Consider the following 14,353-nt stretch of genomic DNA (forward strand, 5'->3'; position numbering starts at 1 on the left):
CTTGTAAACATCTTCCTCAACAATGAGAACGTCATATACTGAGTGAATAGCACAAGTGAGTCACACTTAAGGATGATTTGAAAAATGAGGGATTTGGAGAAGGTAGACCAGATGGCAGAACAAGAGTTAGAGCAGAGAGAAGTAGGGCCCTCAGCCCCTTCCCTGTGTCTACTAGAACGGGGAGAGTTAGGAGGCTGGTAATACAGGATGATATCATGGAAAATGACATGAGGTTTTCCTGTGCAGCACAAATTTTACATAATCCTGTTATCTGAGGGCAAGAAGTTGAGAGACCTACTCAATAATTCTGCCTATCTTAAATGAAGAGTTGCTTATTGCTTTGTTTTTCTAAAACATAGAACTTATTCTACATCTGTGGTTCACAGTGAGTCTGGGCAGTGTGAGGTTAAAACTCAGAGCCATAAACCTATTCATGTAAATGAAGAACCAAATTCAGGGGGAAAAATTCTCTGAATAACAAGCAAAACATATTTATTGCACTTTTCTAACCTATGGGGGCAGAAAATCCTCAAAAATTTCTAGCAATTAAGAGATGAAAAAGAAAAATTAAATGTATAGTAGTAATTATGTTTTTTCACAAAGTATTAAAAGCATCAGTAATACTCGCTTTATGGTTTTAGGAATGCAAAAAGCAGCAGTCTGATTTTTACAGATCCACTTATAAGTCCCTTTCTCCTATTTTTCTTGTAAGGTCTAAATTCTTACACATAGTTGGCATATATGACTAAATATCAAAATGCGTTTACTGTTGACATTGAAAGGAAAGAGGCTAGAAGGATGGCCCCAGTGGAAATGTGGGAGCAGAACTTCCCCGAGAGATGGGTAGGATTCAGATATGAGGAGAGACGGGGAGAAAAGACGTTTTTGGAGGTGAGAGCAGCAAATGCTGTTCTGAATGTGTCATCATTATAACAGTGTTGTAAGAAATTGCTTTGTTGTTTCCCTCACCTGTTTGCAGGTGAGCTTCAGCAAGCGTGTGATGATGTTCTAGTCAGGCTCCTTGGGTCAACAGGGGAGGCCACCCTGTTGGCAAAAGACATACAGCTGTCAATAATGCAGAAACCAGAAAAGCAGAAAGAGAATCCCCGCCCCCAGCAGTGGAAAGGCACAGGATTGGCTCCATTTTAAGAGATGTCAACACAGGGAGAAACATGGGGGAGTCTTTTCAGTTTAGGTCCACTTCAGGTATTACTGTAGCCTGGAGCTGGCACTGGTCTGCAGTTCCAAGCACAGCCTTGTGTGCAGTGATAAAAGATCACAAGGAGGGGGCTGGGAGGGAGGAAGGAAGGAAAAGAGGGAGGGAGGGAGGGAAGGATTCCTGAATTCACAGCGATTTTTTTAAATTAAAATTCAGCTAAAAGCTGGAACACATTTTGTATCTCTTGATGTTATTAATAGCAATGGAGTTGAGAAAGAGCCTTGAAGTTCTGGCAATGAGGAAAGAGCCCTGGTCAAAGAGGAGGATTTTACTGAGACGTGGGAAATAATGCTGGATAAATACTGTAGGCAGTTTTTGAAAGTGCAGTTGGCTTATCAGAATGAGTTTTTCTTTCCTTTTTTTCCTTCCTGATTGCTCAATTTAATTTTATCCAAAGGAGAATCTCTAAACAAAGAAGTCAGTTTGGTTTGGTTTGGTTTGGTTTGGTTGACTACCTCATTTGAGCAGAATGAAAACAGCAAACAGAAAAGAACTAAGTGAACAAATTTCCAGCCTCAGCGTTTCTTTTTATATTTCAACTTAAGTAGATCTTTTTCATGCTCTGGAAATTTTTGAGAATCCCTAGTCTTTATTTTATAATTTGTTTAAAATTTATCTGAAATTTTTTTGTTGAGGGATTCCTGCATTCCTCTAACTAAAGGGAATTGGATTTTCCTTGGATCTCCCAAAGAGCTACATTATTTCATCTAAATTGAGACCACATTCTATTTTTTGAAGCCTTATCTTCTGGGTGCCTCCTAGCCATCTGTTCTGGCTCTGTTCTGGCCGGGGTCATTTGAGACATAGACATGCAAACTCAGAGCTGCTTCCTAGGGTACCTGTGGAAGCCAGCTTGACCGCAATGCCCTTCTTGCATTTTCCTACAGATCTTGATGAGTGTGCAACTAAGCAACACAACTGCCAGTTCCTGTGTGTCAACACCATTGGCAGCTTCGCATGTAAATGTCCTCCGGGATTTACCCAACACCACACTGCCTGCATTGGTAAGTGGGAGAGGGAAAAACCCTCCATGGGATGTAACTATTTCTTTAAGGGATTGTTTGTTAGCTCTTCTGCTGTTGGAGTCAGAAGACAAACTCAGAAAAATATAGGAGCACATGTATGTGTGTGTGGGCATGTGCACACATATACGTGAAAAGTCATTGGCCTTAGTTGGTCTTTTCTAAGCAAATCACCCCCTCTCTCTTCCCTTTAAGCAACACAAAGAGAGCTTCGAGGAAATGTAACCCCCTCTTGACCCCCACTGTGTCTTATAGATAACAATGAATGCACCTCTGATATCAACCTGTGTGGGTCTAAGGGCATTTGCCAGAATACTCCTGGAAGCTTCACCTGTGAATGCCAGCGTGGATTCTCCCTTGATCAGAGTGGTGCCAGTTGTGAAGGTGGGTAGGGCCCACAGCTGGTGAGTCCTTGTGAGATGGCCTGTGCGATTATCAGTACCTTCTGCGTTGCCCTCTGTGATATCATAGCTGAGCACAGGCAGGGGGAAAATCCAGCTGAAGACAGACAATGTTTTGCCTGGTTTGCACAGGTTCCATATTTTAGATAGCCATCTTTTGTCTCATGCTTTATTGTGTTTATAACACATACCTTTCCTAGGTATATCAGGGCTTTTTCTCCTCAGTAACTAATCTAATAAGGAATGACCCAGTCAAGAAAAATAGCTAGATTCCTGAATTCGATTCATCAATTTTCTGGTCTTTGGATTTAGAGTAATAAAAGATCCGCCCCCAACCCCTGCCATGTGGATTAAATATATAAAGTATAAGTCTTCTGATAATATATGATTAAAAGTTTGAATTTTTTTAGGATTTTATTTTTGTACTGACATTTTTTGGTTTCTAATTCGGGCACAAATCAGCAAATACAGATAATTTGCACAGCTAACCCACAAGAGAGCTCTTGTGCTTCGCATTAATTTCTTCATCATTTTTAGACTTTACCAGGGATATCTGAATGTTTTTCTCCTTGGACTTAGCAAAACCTCCAGAGTAGATATTCTTGAAGTCTGGGGTGGTAGAATAATTTTTCAGGGGTCAGATTTCTTATTAAAATTGCCTTTCACTTTAATATACATGTAAACATTGCATCAGAGGACGCCTCTGACCCAAGTGGCGATGTGGCTTCCAGATGACTCTACCTTCTTTTCCAGATGTGGATGAGTGTGAAGGAAACCATCGCTGCCAGCACGGCTGCCAGAACATCATCGGGGGCTACAGGTGCAGCTGTCCCCAAGGCTATCTCCAGCATTACCAGTGGAACCAGTGTGTTGGCAAGTAGTTTTTTCTTGTTAGCAAGATGGAATTGCTATAAACTTCTGGAGTCAGAATGCCACTTTCTTCCTGAAAACTTGAACTTGTCACTGCAGCAACAAATACTCATTTAAAATTGCCCTAACCTGGGTGAAACCAGGAAGGAGGTATCACCTTTGCAAAATAGCAAAACGAGACAAAAATAATGATACAGGGTCCTTTGGAGGGCATTTGAAATGAATTTTTTTAATTCAATGTATTGACGCCCAGTCTCACCCTGCCCTTCTGTCACATAGCTGGTCATCGGCCCACACTTGACTTCTATTCACATCAGGAGCTAACAAAAATCCTACTTCTGACTGAAAAATAGCAGCCAGCCAGAGACTAATATGGGTGACTTTGGGCCTGAAGGTGCAAAAGTGGTTCCATGCAGCTGTACACGTGTTTGAGGCAGAGGGCAAGCAGCAGACACACCAAATTTTTTCAGGATTGCTAAATTCTTTCAAAAATTAAAGAGACCCACAGACTCTCTCATTAAATTGAAATTATATCATTTTTGAGTCCACAGTGTCATGGGAAAGTAGCTCTTAATGCACATCAGAGAATCCAAACATTTCGAGTTTAGAGGGACCCCAGATCCATCTAACAGCCCAAGTTCTTTGTTTTACTGTTGAGGACCCAGAAACCCAGGGAGGAAAGGAAATCTGTCCTTACCAGTTCTTTTGTGACATTCCTGGAACTAGAACCCAAGGCTTTTAACTTCCTAATTTAGGGTTGCCTTTCAAGCATCACCATCACATGTCTTTTCCACTCAGAAAGTATCTACAGAGCACACGTGGTGCTTGGGTGACCTGTTCTCGCTGTCACTCTTGGATACAGAGCCCTCCTTAGCAAAAATGCAGAGAATTCCTGTGTCCTGTGGGCGGGCTACTCTGCGTTGAGATGTTTCACTTAACTCTGAGTGAAGACACATCTGGTGTGTTTTCATTCATCAAAATTGTGTCTCTGTCATCTGGTTTGATTACTTACAAGGCACAGTTTTGCAGAAGTGAGGAGGATTGGCTAAAATAACGCCAGTGCCAGAGGAGTTTAGACTGTATGTCTTGCTGATCAGCTGTCTGGTTTTAATAAAAATGCCTTTGTTCATTATCAGCTCAGAGGTCTTGGGTTTTAATCACCAGTTTCTGACATTGTTCACAGAACTTCCAGAGTGAGCTTTGTTTATTCAATACCCAGTATGTAAAAGCCTGTTGGCCCTTATTATGTTGATTCCTTGAATGAAATTGGAGCTGTGGGGTAAAGGATAAGCAGGTGAGGTCTGCCATTCCTGCACTTACCTTTCTCTCCTTGCCTTCCATCCGGGGAGAGTAGAGATGGCCAGGTCATACCCTAGTTGCCTGGACAGTCTATTTGGTCCCCATGAAGGTCATCTCCTGGCTGGGAGTTATAGAACAATAAGTCAATTAAGAAGCAACATGAGGTTTGGGGAGGCTGGTGCCCAAAACATACCAGTCCAAATTGGGCTCATAATTCTTGAGAATTACAGTTATCCAGAATGAGTGTTGCCTTGGGCCAGAATGGCTTCCCTAGAGCAGTGCAGAACAGGGCAGATCTCTTGGGTGACCCCTGCCTGGATCCTCACTCCTAGGCAGCCTTAAGTTTCCTCTCAGAAGATGGATGGGTTTGGGGTCAGGGGCGACTGGATTTCATTGCTTTCTAAGAAATATCAAACTTCCAGCTTACGGTTGGAGTTGACCCTTTTTGACCTAAAGAAAATTAGTAAATGCCCATTCTACATTTTGGAATTCTCCTAGTGGTTCTCCCTTAACACCACAACTAACATACACTATGCAAGCCAAAGACCAAAACTTTTGATTTTAGAGGTCAGAGTGGGCAACTTTCAATCTGCTTTTCTGAGTACTTTTTGGATATTCCAAGGTGTTTCAATAAAATTAGAATTGTCTCTTTTTATAGAAAGAAAAAAACCCTCACCACTTTTAAGTACTAACTGAAAGAATTAAAGATTTTGGAGTGTAGAAAAATTCTTGTGGAACCACTTGCACCAGGGTATACAGGATGAAAAAGGTCAGGAAAAGTACAAAACATGTTAAATTGTGGTGTTTGCATATTGATTAAAAAGAGTAAGTGCACAGAGTATTTTCAAGCTGTAAACATTGAACATTTGCCAATTTCTTATCTTAATTCATGCTCCACTCTACCCCACCTCTCCAACCCAGATAAGCAAGTTTAATTTAAACTTTATTAGATTCTCAGGGAGGAAAAAAAGTAAAATAAAATAGAAAAGAATGTGAAAGGGGAGAGGGAGAGTTATTGACTGGAATAGATATTTATAGTAACTCACATAGATGTTCAAAGTTAAAAAGAACCTTAGAGATTATCTAGTCTGACCTTACTTATAATATATAAATCCTTTCAACCTCCCTAGCCATCCAAGTTTCACTCGGATATCACCTTGAAGGGCACTCACTTTCTAAGAGAGGCCAATCTACACATAGAAAACATTAATTCTTAGAAATGTCTTTTTCATAGAGAATGAACTTTTCCTCCTTTGAACTTTTTATCATCGGTCCTATTTCTGCCCCTTAGAACAAAACAGAATACATCTAAGCTCTAGATCTTGACTGGTCTTTTCCTACAAATATCCATGCCTTAGAAGTTTATCAGTCAGAGTTCCAGCAGGAAACACTTGACGGAGCCCTAGGAAAAGCACAGGACAGGGACAGGAATAGAGAGCAGGTGGGCAGTCTGGAGATGGACATGGAGGGGCAAGGAGAAAATATCCAGCCTGGGGATATTCTCTCCACCAAAGTAAACACCCTTGATTCTTCATTCATTCATTCTTTGGTGCCCACCGTATCCACTGGTCTCCATGGCATACCTCATCTCTAATTTACAATACAGGGAAAAGAACACAGGCGATATTTAGTTAGTTTTGTTCTAGGAACCCTGGAGCCTAAGTGACTTTGGGTGGGTACTTGAGAGTCCTTGGATATAAAAGATCCTCAAACAGACTCCGAACTAGGCACTAAGCCATAGCAGTCAGCTCAGTGAATGGCTTCCTTATTGTGTATCTACTTCTTCTCCTTGTAAACACACATAGGAAAGGAGGGAGGGAGCCGGAGGGAAAGAAGGAAGGGAGAAGGTAGGAAGGAAAGGAGGGAGGGAGGGAAGGAGAGAGGTAGGAAGGGAGGCTTTTCTATATATGCAAACACCCTTCCCCAAGCATTTTTACCCACTTGTTTCCCTAATTTAAAAAACAGATATTTTCTTAGAAACCATTTTGTCTTTATAAATGAATGAAAAGATCTTTCTAAGAATTAAAGTTTTCCATACGTAGCAAATAAGGTAACACTAATTAAAGGAGAAAGGAAGTACTCGTTTAAAAGGAGGCAAGTGTGTTGAGAGACATTGTGGTACAGCGGAAAGCAGGTGGCTTTGCAGTCAGACAGTCCTGGATGTGTGTATGTGCCCTACTGCAGCTGCTGCTGGGACATCGCAGAGGGGTTTTCTCAGCCTCGCTTTCTTCATCTGTAAAACAGGTAGTATAACACCTACCTCCCGCGATTGTTAAGAAGGTTGAATAACTGAATGTGATGCTCCTAGTATCCTATCTGTCAGCTAGTAGGTGTCTAAAAATTTTAATTACCTTCTCCCTCCTCCTCCCTTCTATTGGAAGTAAGTATTTGCTAATGTGAAGAGAAGGCCAATCTACCGGCATTCAAAATGAACATATGCCTGAAAATGGGCTGCAGCAATTAAGTAACGTCCTGCGAACAAGCTTCCAACCTGCCCTACAAAGGCAGGTCTACAAAAATATACTGGAGATTTTACAAGTATGTAAATTAGATATAATGAGAAACTTGGTGTTTTCTCCCTTTGGGTTGATTTTTAAAAGTTCAACTTTTTCCCCCCTGTTTATTACTATCAGACTTGGCAGGTCCCTGTGGGTAGCCGGTCTGCAGCATCTGTCTCTCTTGTGGGTTTTCCAGAATTATTGTTCACGAAGTTTGCACGAATCTCTTCCAGCCATACTTAGCTTTCAACACGGCCCAAACTCTCTGGGCGGGAGACTGGTTTGGATGGATAAGGGGGCCCATTCAGAGATGGGAGCAGACATACCAGAAGGCACTATTCATCCCCAGGACAAGCACCGGGGGCTTTTGCAGATTTTTGAAAAGGAAGTCCAAGTGGGGCAGACATTTCCTGCAGGATGTCAGTCTTTGCCAGCCCCACACATCCTGAAAAAGGAGGACTAAGAAAGCAACCTCCAGGAATATGGTTGGTCTTTGCTTTGGAGATAGTCGTCCCATTGCACAGAGAACTGCCTGATTCCTTCCCTCTCACCCTGAGCCCTGAATCTTAGCTATGAACTAGCCCCATGTTCATGGGGTGCTTGTGTGGAACACAACATACTAGTGTTGGCTTCAGGTGAGAACTGGAGTCTTTCTGGCCTCAGATGCCAGCCTCTAATTCGCTCAGCGTGGTACAGTGGACTCATCGACCACATTTGCTCACCACATAGCAAAAGCCACATCTGTTTCCGTATCTTTCTCTCCTGGTCCTCGTCTCATCCCACCCACCTCAACCTGCCTCACCTTCCTCTGCGCCTAGCCAAGGGCCAGCCAGCCAGCAGCCAGTGGCCTGACGCAGACTCCTGAATAGAAACCTCTGGCCGGTATCACATTTACCTTGTCTTCTGGTTCCCCCTGCAGATGAAAACGAATGCCTCAGTGCTCACATTTGTGGGGGAGCTTCCTGTCACAACACCCTGGGGAGCTACAAGTGCATGTGCCCCGCCGGCTTCCAGTACGAGCAGTTCAGTGGAGGATGCCAAGACATCAACGAATGTGGCTCTTCACAGGCCCCCTGCAGCTATGGCTGTTCCAATACTGAGGGCGGCTATCTGTGCGGCTGTCCACCGGGTTACTTCCGAATTGGCCAAGGGTAAGCACTGCCATCCATGGGCCTGCTGGGAGACTCTCTCTTTCATAATATGAATAAGTATATTCAACTCAAAACGACCTAGCCTCGTAAAGGGAACCAGACTCTTTATAATCCTTGAGTTTATTCCAGGTAGCTCTGCAGAGGATTTTTATTTGAAAGGAGACATCTAAATTTCTGGAAATTCATAGAATGGCAAACAAAATAATGAAACTACGTTGTAAACGCCTCAGTGTGTGTCTTCTCTAGCTCATTCTCTTGATCTTCACATTTTCTTGGAAAGTGATTCATTTCTGAGGAAATAGGGAGATTGACCCCTGGCAGACCTGGGCTCCCGCTGCACGTTGCTGCTTCACCCTGAGTCTTGGGCAAGCAGGATGCCATCTTGACTTAAAATGCCGTCTTGTCCAACTCTGTTAGGATAAATCAAAAAGATACCTTTTTGTGAGGTCCTCTATGGTTTTAAAGTATATTTTACATTTCAGACTTAAATTTACCCTAAAAATTACCAAAAGAGCATTAAAATGAGAGTTAAAATAAGTATGTTTTCCAGGTAAAATACTTGTATGTGTGAGAGTCGGGACAGGGAAAACCTATTTTTCTTTTACTCAGTGTTTTAAAAGTTTGGTGGTAAGTTTTCCCTGCTGAGTTGATCTGGACTTGGATGTCTCTCTAGTTTTGGCTGTCCTGTGAAGGGTTTCAAATTTTAACTTTTTAATTAGGAACACACAGACATTAAATATGCATACACACATATACTCCCACTCACACATACAGCCCCGCATACAAAGTTACATATTCCACAACATACACATACACATATTTGTCAAATTATGAATTTAGTTGTCTTTGATTTCTTGACACAAATGTCAAGCAATTCATTTTGGGTCTTTGTCAACTTGAAGGTAAAAGAATGTTTCATGGGAAGCACACAGAATGCCAGCCGTAGGACACAAATTCCCAGATGTTTGTATCTGACTCTCAAGAGACTCATTCTTTGTAAGTTTAATGCCAGAACCTTTTTCCCAGCAAAGATTGTGACACTCCACACTGGCTTCTGGCCAGTGGAGCTTTGTAGTCACACTTCTTGTAAGTGGTATTCCAAAGATACGAAAATACTGGAAAGGAGTTCTGAGAAAGGAACCAAAGCCTGCAAATTGGGGATTTGCCTTCAATAATTTAATCTTCATGTGAATGTATACACACACACACAGGATGAACATTTGTCATTTCATCCATTTTTATTGTTTCTACACATTTCATGTTGTAAGATAAAGGAAGAGGAGAGGAAATGTATTGGGCTCTGGAAAGATGGCAGAACATAGTAGGAACCCATAGATTTCTGGAAAATACAAAAAAAATTCTGCTCATTGGAATTATATATTAAATCTTAAGGGCATAAAGGAAGATGAGTTGGAAAGAGTAGGCCAACTAATAGAAAAAGAGATAAATACTATTTGGTCTACCTTATGATCCATTAGTAGAAAACTACCCATTTGTAACAGTTTTGGCTTTGCTATGAATCACTGGAGTGGACCAGACCCCAAAATAAAGATTCTTTTAGTCATTCGGATATTTCAACATATTTTGAAAGGGGAGCCTAGTAGATACATTCCAAGCAGCCTATGAAATAGTAAGCAGAATAAGAAAACATGGTACTTGTGAAACATGCAAGTCTCCGTCTATAACTTGGCTTTCATAACTGAAAGGCAAAGAAAAACAGCTGAACTAGTTCTCTCTTGGGCATGGGTTTGTTTGTCCAGCCTCACATGAGTCAGAGCCAATGGCCCTAGTGGTTTTAAATGACTTGAAACAATTTCCCACAGTTGGGCAAGCTCTGATACATGTGTTTTATACATTGCATAGCGTTGCAGTTTATCTCTACATCAACCTCAGGTGTCAACGACAGCTTTCTTTGAGTCTTCAGTAGCTTCAGCCAAAGTGAGAGGTCAAATAATAGGAGGGACTGCTCAGAAGCTGGAGTTACGAAGGCCGGTGAGAGTGGCATGGTGAAAGTAGGGCTGGCAGTGATAGTATCACTTAAGTGGGAAGAGTGTAAGGAATTGAACAGTGATGCCTTGTGCCTTTCTCACTCCTGTGGAGCCTGTTGCATGAAGGAAAAAAAAAGACATTTTTATTTAACCTCCTAAATCACATGGTCTCTCTTACCCACCGTTCTTCTCTTGTTTCCACTCCATGTCCCTCCCCTAGCATAAGTATAGCAAAACACCTGCCACATTGGGTTTGGGGAATGAAAGGGCAAATCAGTGTTCAAAAGAGGGCCTTGAAGATAGGAGAAAGAAATCAATAAACTTAACAGGCCAAGCACAGAGGACTTCAGTATGCTTCTCAGAACCGGGCACTTATTCATCCAATAGACAAATCGTCAAGGGCTGAATGTCACCAGGCGGGGCCAGGCTTCACCAAAACTCTCACGCCATTTCCCTTATTGCCCACTTCGCATGAAAAATGTCTGTGTTCTCCTTCTACCACAGGCACTGTGTTTCTGGAATGGGCATGGGCCGAGGAAGCCCAGAGCCACCTGCCAGCAGTGAAATGGATGACAATTCTCTGTCCCCAGAGGCTTGCTACGAGTGTAAGATCAACGGCTACCCCAAACGGGGCAGGAAACGGAGAAGCGCCAACGAAACAGATGCCTCCAACATTGAGGTAGGTCAGAAGTGGTTTCTCCCGATGTCTCCTATTGCACAAAGGCTTTCCAGATTCCTGTGGTTTCCTCCAAGGATGCTCCAAAGTGAGCACAGTCTCCCTGGGGAGAAAATCCAGACATTCTCTGAGCTCTGGGCTGTATTTTATAAGAGTCTGTGGGGCTTTCTGGAGTTTCTTGATGCTTTTAGGGAGTGGCCATTCGAAGGTTTTCATATATTTGCTCATTTCCTGTGTCTCGCCAAAAAGAAAGTCAAACACCCACCCAAAGTCTGCTGAAAGGACAAGGTCTGAGAACCAGGACAGCAAGTGGGCAGAATAGTGAAGTGACATAGTGCTCCCTACATGTGGCCGCCAAGTTCTAAAAGCTAGAGGCTCCTCTCCTGAAAAGAGCCATGTGGAGTGTGAGGGAACTTGGACTCTAGACAAAAACAACATGGAGCTCAAGCAGCCTGGTTTTCTTTGCCGATGGCTGCTGCAGCCTTTCCGTCAACTCAGAAATGCGCAGATATTCACCCAGGCCTCTGGCTCTCGGCCCGGAGAATCCGGCACATCTGGTCCCAGAGAGGCAAGCAAGAAGCCAGGTGAAAAGCATTGAATATTAGCAGATCATCAGAGTCAGGAAGTAGGTTCCTAGGTGTGTCCTTCAGAGGGAATGGTTTTGCATCAGTAAACAAAATTGAAATAGACTGGTTCTTTCTTAGCATCCACGCTGCAACACATCCGCTGTGGTTTGGGAAATGAGATAAGTCTTTGGAGGGAAAATAATCTATTACAACACTGGTTCTCAAACTGAGTGTGCATCTGAATCATCTCAAAGGCTTGTTCGAACGGATTTCTGGGAGACATCCCCAGGGTTTCTGATTCAGTAGGCCTCAGGTGGCACCGAAAATTTGCATTCAGCAGATTCCCAGGTCTGATGCTGCTGGTCCAGGGAGCACACTCTGAGACTACCTGAGGTAAAAGACTTACAAATACAAGTGATTGGACTTACATCTTGACATAAGTTTAGTATTTTTTAGTATTATAAATATGTGCCAACTTAACACGTTTGTGGTTTAAACAAAACATTTTATGACTATGCCTTTTCAACATAATATATACAACATGAGAAGAAAGTTGTATGAATGTGAGAGTCGAGTCACTTTTTCTTTAATATGGAAAATAAGTGGCATATTTACTTTTTCTTTAACACATTGCCATGTGCCTTTCCAGGATCAGCCCGAGATAGAAGCCAATGTGAGTCTTGCAAGTTGGGACGTTGACAAGACAGCCATGTTCGCTTTCAATATTTCCCACATCAGTAACAAGGTCCGAATCCTAGAACTCCTTCCAGCCCTCACAACTCTGACGAATCACAACAGATACTTGATTGAATCTGGAAATGAAAATGGCTTCTTCAAAATCAACCAAAAGGAAGGGATCAGCTACCTCCACTTCACAAAGAAGAAGCCAGTGGCTGGAACCTATTCATTACACATCAGTAGTACTCCACTTTATAAAAAGAAAGAACTCAATCAGCTAGAAGATAAATATGACAAAGACTACCTCAGTGGTGAACTGGGTGATAATCTGAAGATGAAAATTCAGATTTTGCTTCATTAATTCACCATCCAGAGACCAAATAATTAAAAAACAAAGATAGATAGGTAGAACTGAATTTCCCCCCAGTCAGAATCTTCATATCATAGGTACAACCTTTCACCACATAAATTTCTATAAATAAGCACTATTCTTGTATTACAAAAGCAAGGTACAGGTGACTACCCTAGTTCAAAACAACCACTTTCTCAGGCTTCTCATGTGTAGCTAAGCTACCTTGTCATATGTGTTGATTCTTGAAAACTGGGATGTGTATTTCCATTGGGGGTTGGCTATTCATACTCACATGCCATCCTTCTAACAGATGTACAGGAATGTGCTCTCAATTGATGGACTGTTCTATTTTTTTCAAATTTTAAACTTTGCTTCTCCAAATACAAGTACTAGGTTGGCCATCTCTAATATCTATTTGGTGCTAGTAAATTCTCAAACTAGATTCATAAATGCACTGTAATATTTACACAACTTAGAAACCAAATTGCAAGTATTCAGCTCAAATACTTCATTAATTTCAATCAACCAAAGTTAGTTCAGTAGCTTATCTCAGTTATGAGTATAATACATTACATGTAAATTAAGTGTGTGTATACTGTAATCGTGCTATTTTTTATCATTGAAACATTTATAAACTAGAATAATAATGCCCTTAAACTGAGGGCTTGTAATGGTGCTTATTAAGACCAAAGACTTGTTAAATGTGTACACCAAGTGGTATTGAAATTTCTGTGACTGGCCCGCACGTGCATGGAGGTCTGGGCGGACCAGGAAACAGCCTCAGCAGTCAGAGGATCACCAGTGCATCCTTCATCACACTTGTGCAATCTTCCAAGATTACCCTCGGTCATTCTTGTCCACAAGGGGTCCATGTCATAAATGTCACAATAAAACAGTCTCTTCTTTTTTTAGTGTACCCCTTGGCTTTGTATTCTTGCATGGATGTGGGATTGAAAGGGCGATTCTGGAGGCTAAATAAAGTCTCCTGAATTTAAATTACCCTGGGTCTGTTAGTTACAGCTTCTAAAGGTGCCAAATGTATAACCACTAGAAGAAAATTTAACATAGTTGAGTCAATCCCTTGTTTTATAATTAATTAAAGACAGCAGCATTATTTCTCGCCAATAAGAAATTTAGATTGTAGCATCATTTCTAAAACATGACCTAATTACTCCAGTGACTTTTAAACTACTAGATTTAAGTGCTTTAAAATATCAAGTTTAGTCATTGTCTTAGAGCACATGCATTTCATTATTAAAGATTTATCATGCCCCCTCCCCTCAAATATACACACAGTGTTGGCAAGCCGTAGGTGTTCCATCCTTCTTTTTCCCCTAAACATCTGTTGTTAGTCAGTGCTAGTCTAATTACAAAGGGATAATTCCAAATTGAATCCAATTGAATGCTATAATTCTTGTTTTCTGAATGTCATAATTTGAAAATGCAGTTTTACTTTTACATGCAATATTGAATATTTAACAATTAAGCTCAACTGATATGAGATGATTTTTAAAATCCCTAAGGCCAGTGAAGTAAAGGGTAATGAAAATAAAGGTGAAATGAGATTGCTGCATGAAAGAAACTATACAGGAGGACACAGACAAGTCCTCTCAAAATCTTCAAAGGACTAAAC

General features: G+C 41.5%; 1 protein-coding gene across 1 annotated transcript in view; it reads left to right on the top strand.

Annotated features, from left to right (window-relative positions):
* The window catches only part of FBN1 (fibrillin 1), a 235,070-nt gene extending 221,434 nt beyond the window's left edge, over positions 1-13,636 (top strand). The window contains exons 61-66 of the mRNA XM_033108279.1: positions 2,107-2,223; positions 2,497-2,625; positions 3,396-3,515; positions 8,229-8,460; positions 10,953-11,127; positions 12,340-13,636. Of these exons, the coding sequence (XP_032964170.1) occupies positions 2,107-2,223; positions 2,497-2,625; positions 3,396-3,515; positions 8,229-8,460; positions 10,953-11,127; positions 12,340-12,729 (1,163 nt within the window). The 3' untranslated portion in view covers positions 12,730-13,636. The remainder of the gene's footprint in view (positions 1-2,106; positions 2,224-2,496; positions 2,626-3,395; positions 3,516-8,228; positions 8,461-10,952; positions 11,128-12,339) is intronic.
* Positions 13,637-14,353: the final 717 nt, after the last annotated feature.

This window comes from Rhinolophus ferrumequinum, chromosome 6 (genome assembly GCF_004115265.2).
Source record: "Rhinolophus ferrumequinum isolate MPI-CBG mRhiFer1 chromosome 6, mRhiFer1_v1.p, whole genome shotgun sequence".
Classification (NCBI taxonomy): domain Eukaryota; kingdom Metazoa; phylum Chordata; class Mammalia; order Chiroptera; family Rhinolophidae; genus Rhinolophus; species Rhinolophus ferrumequinum.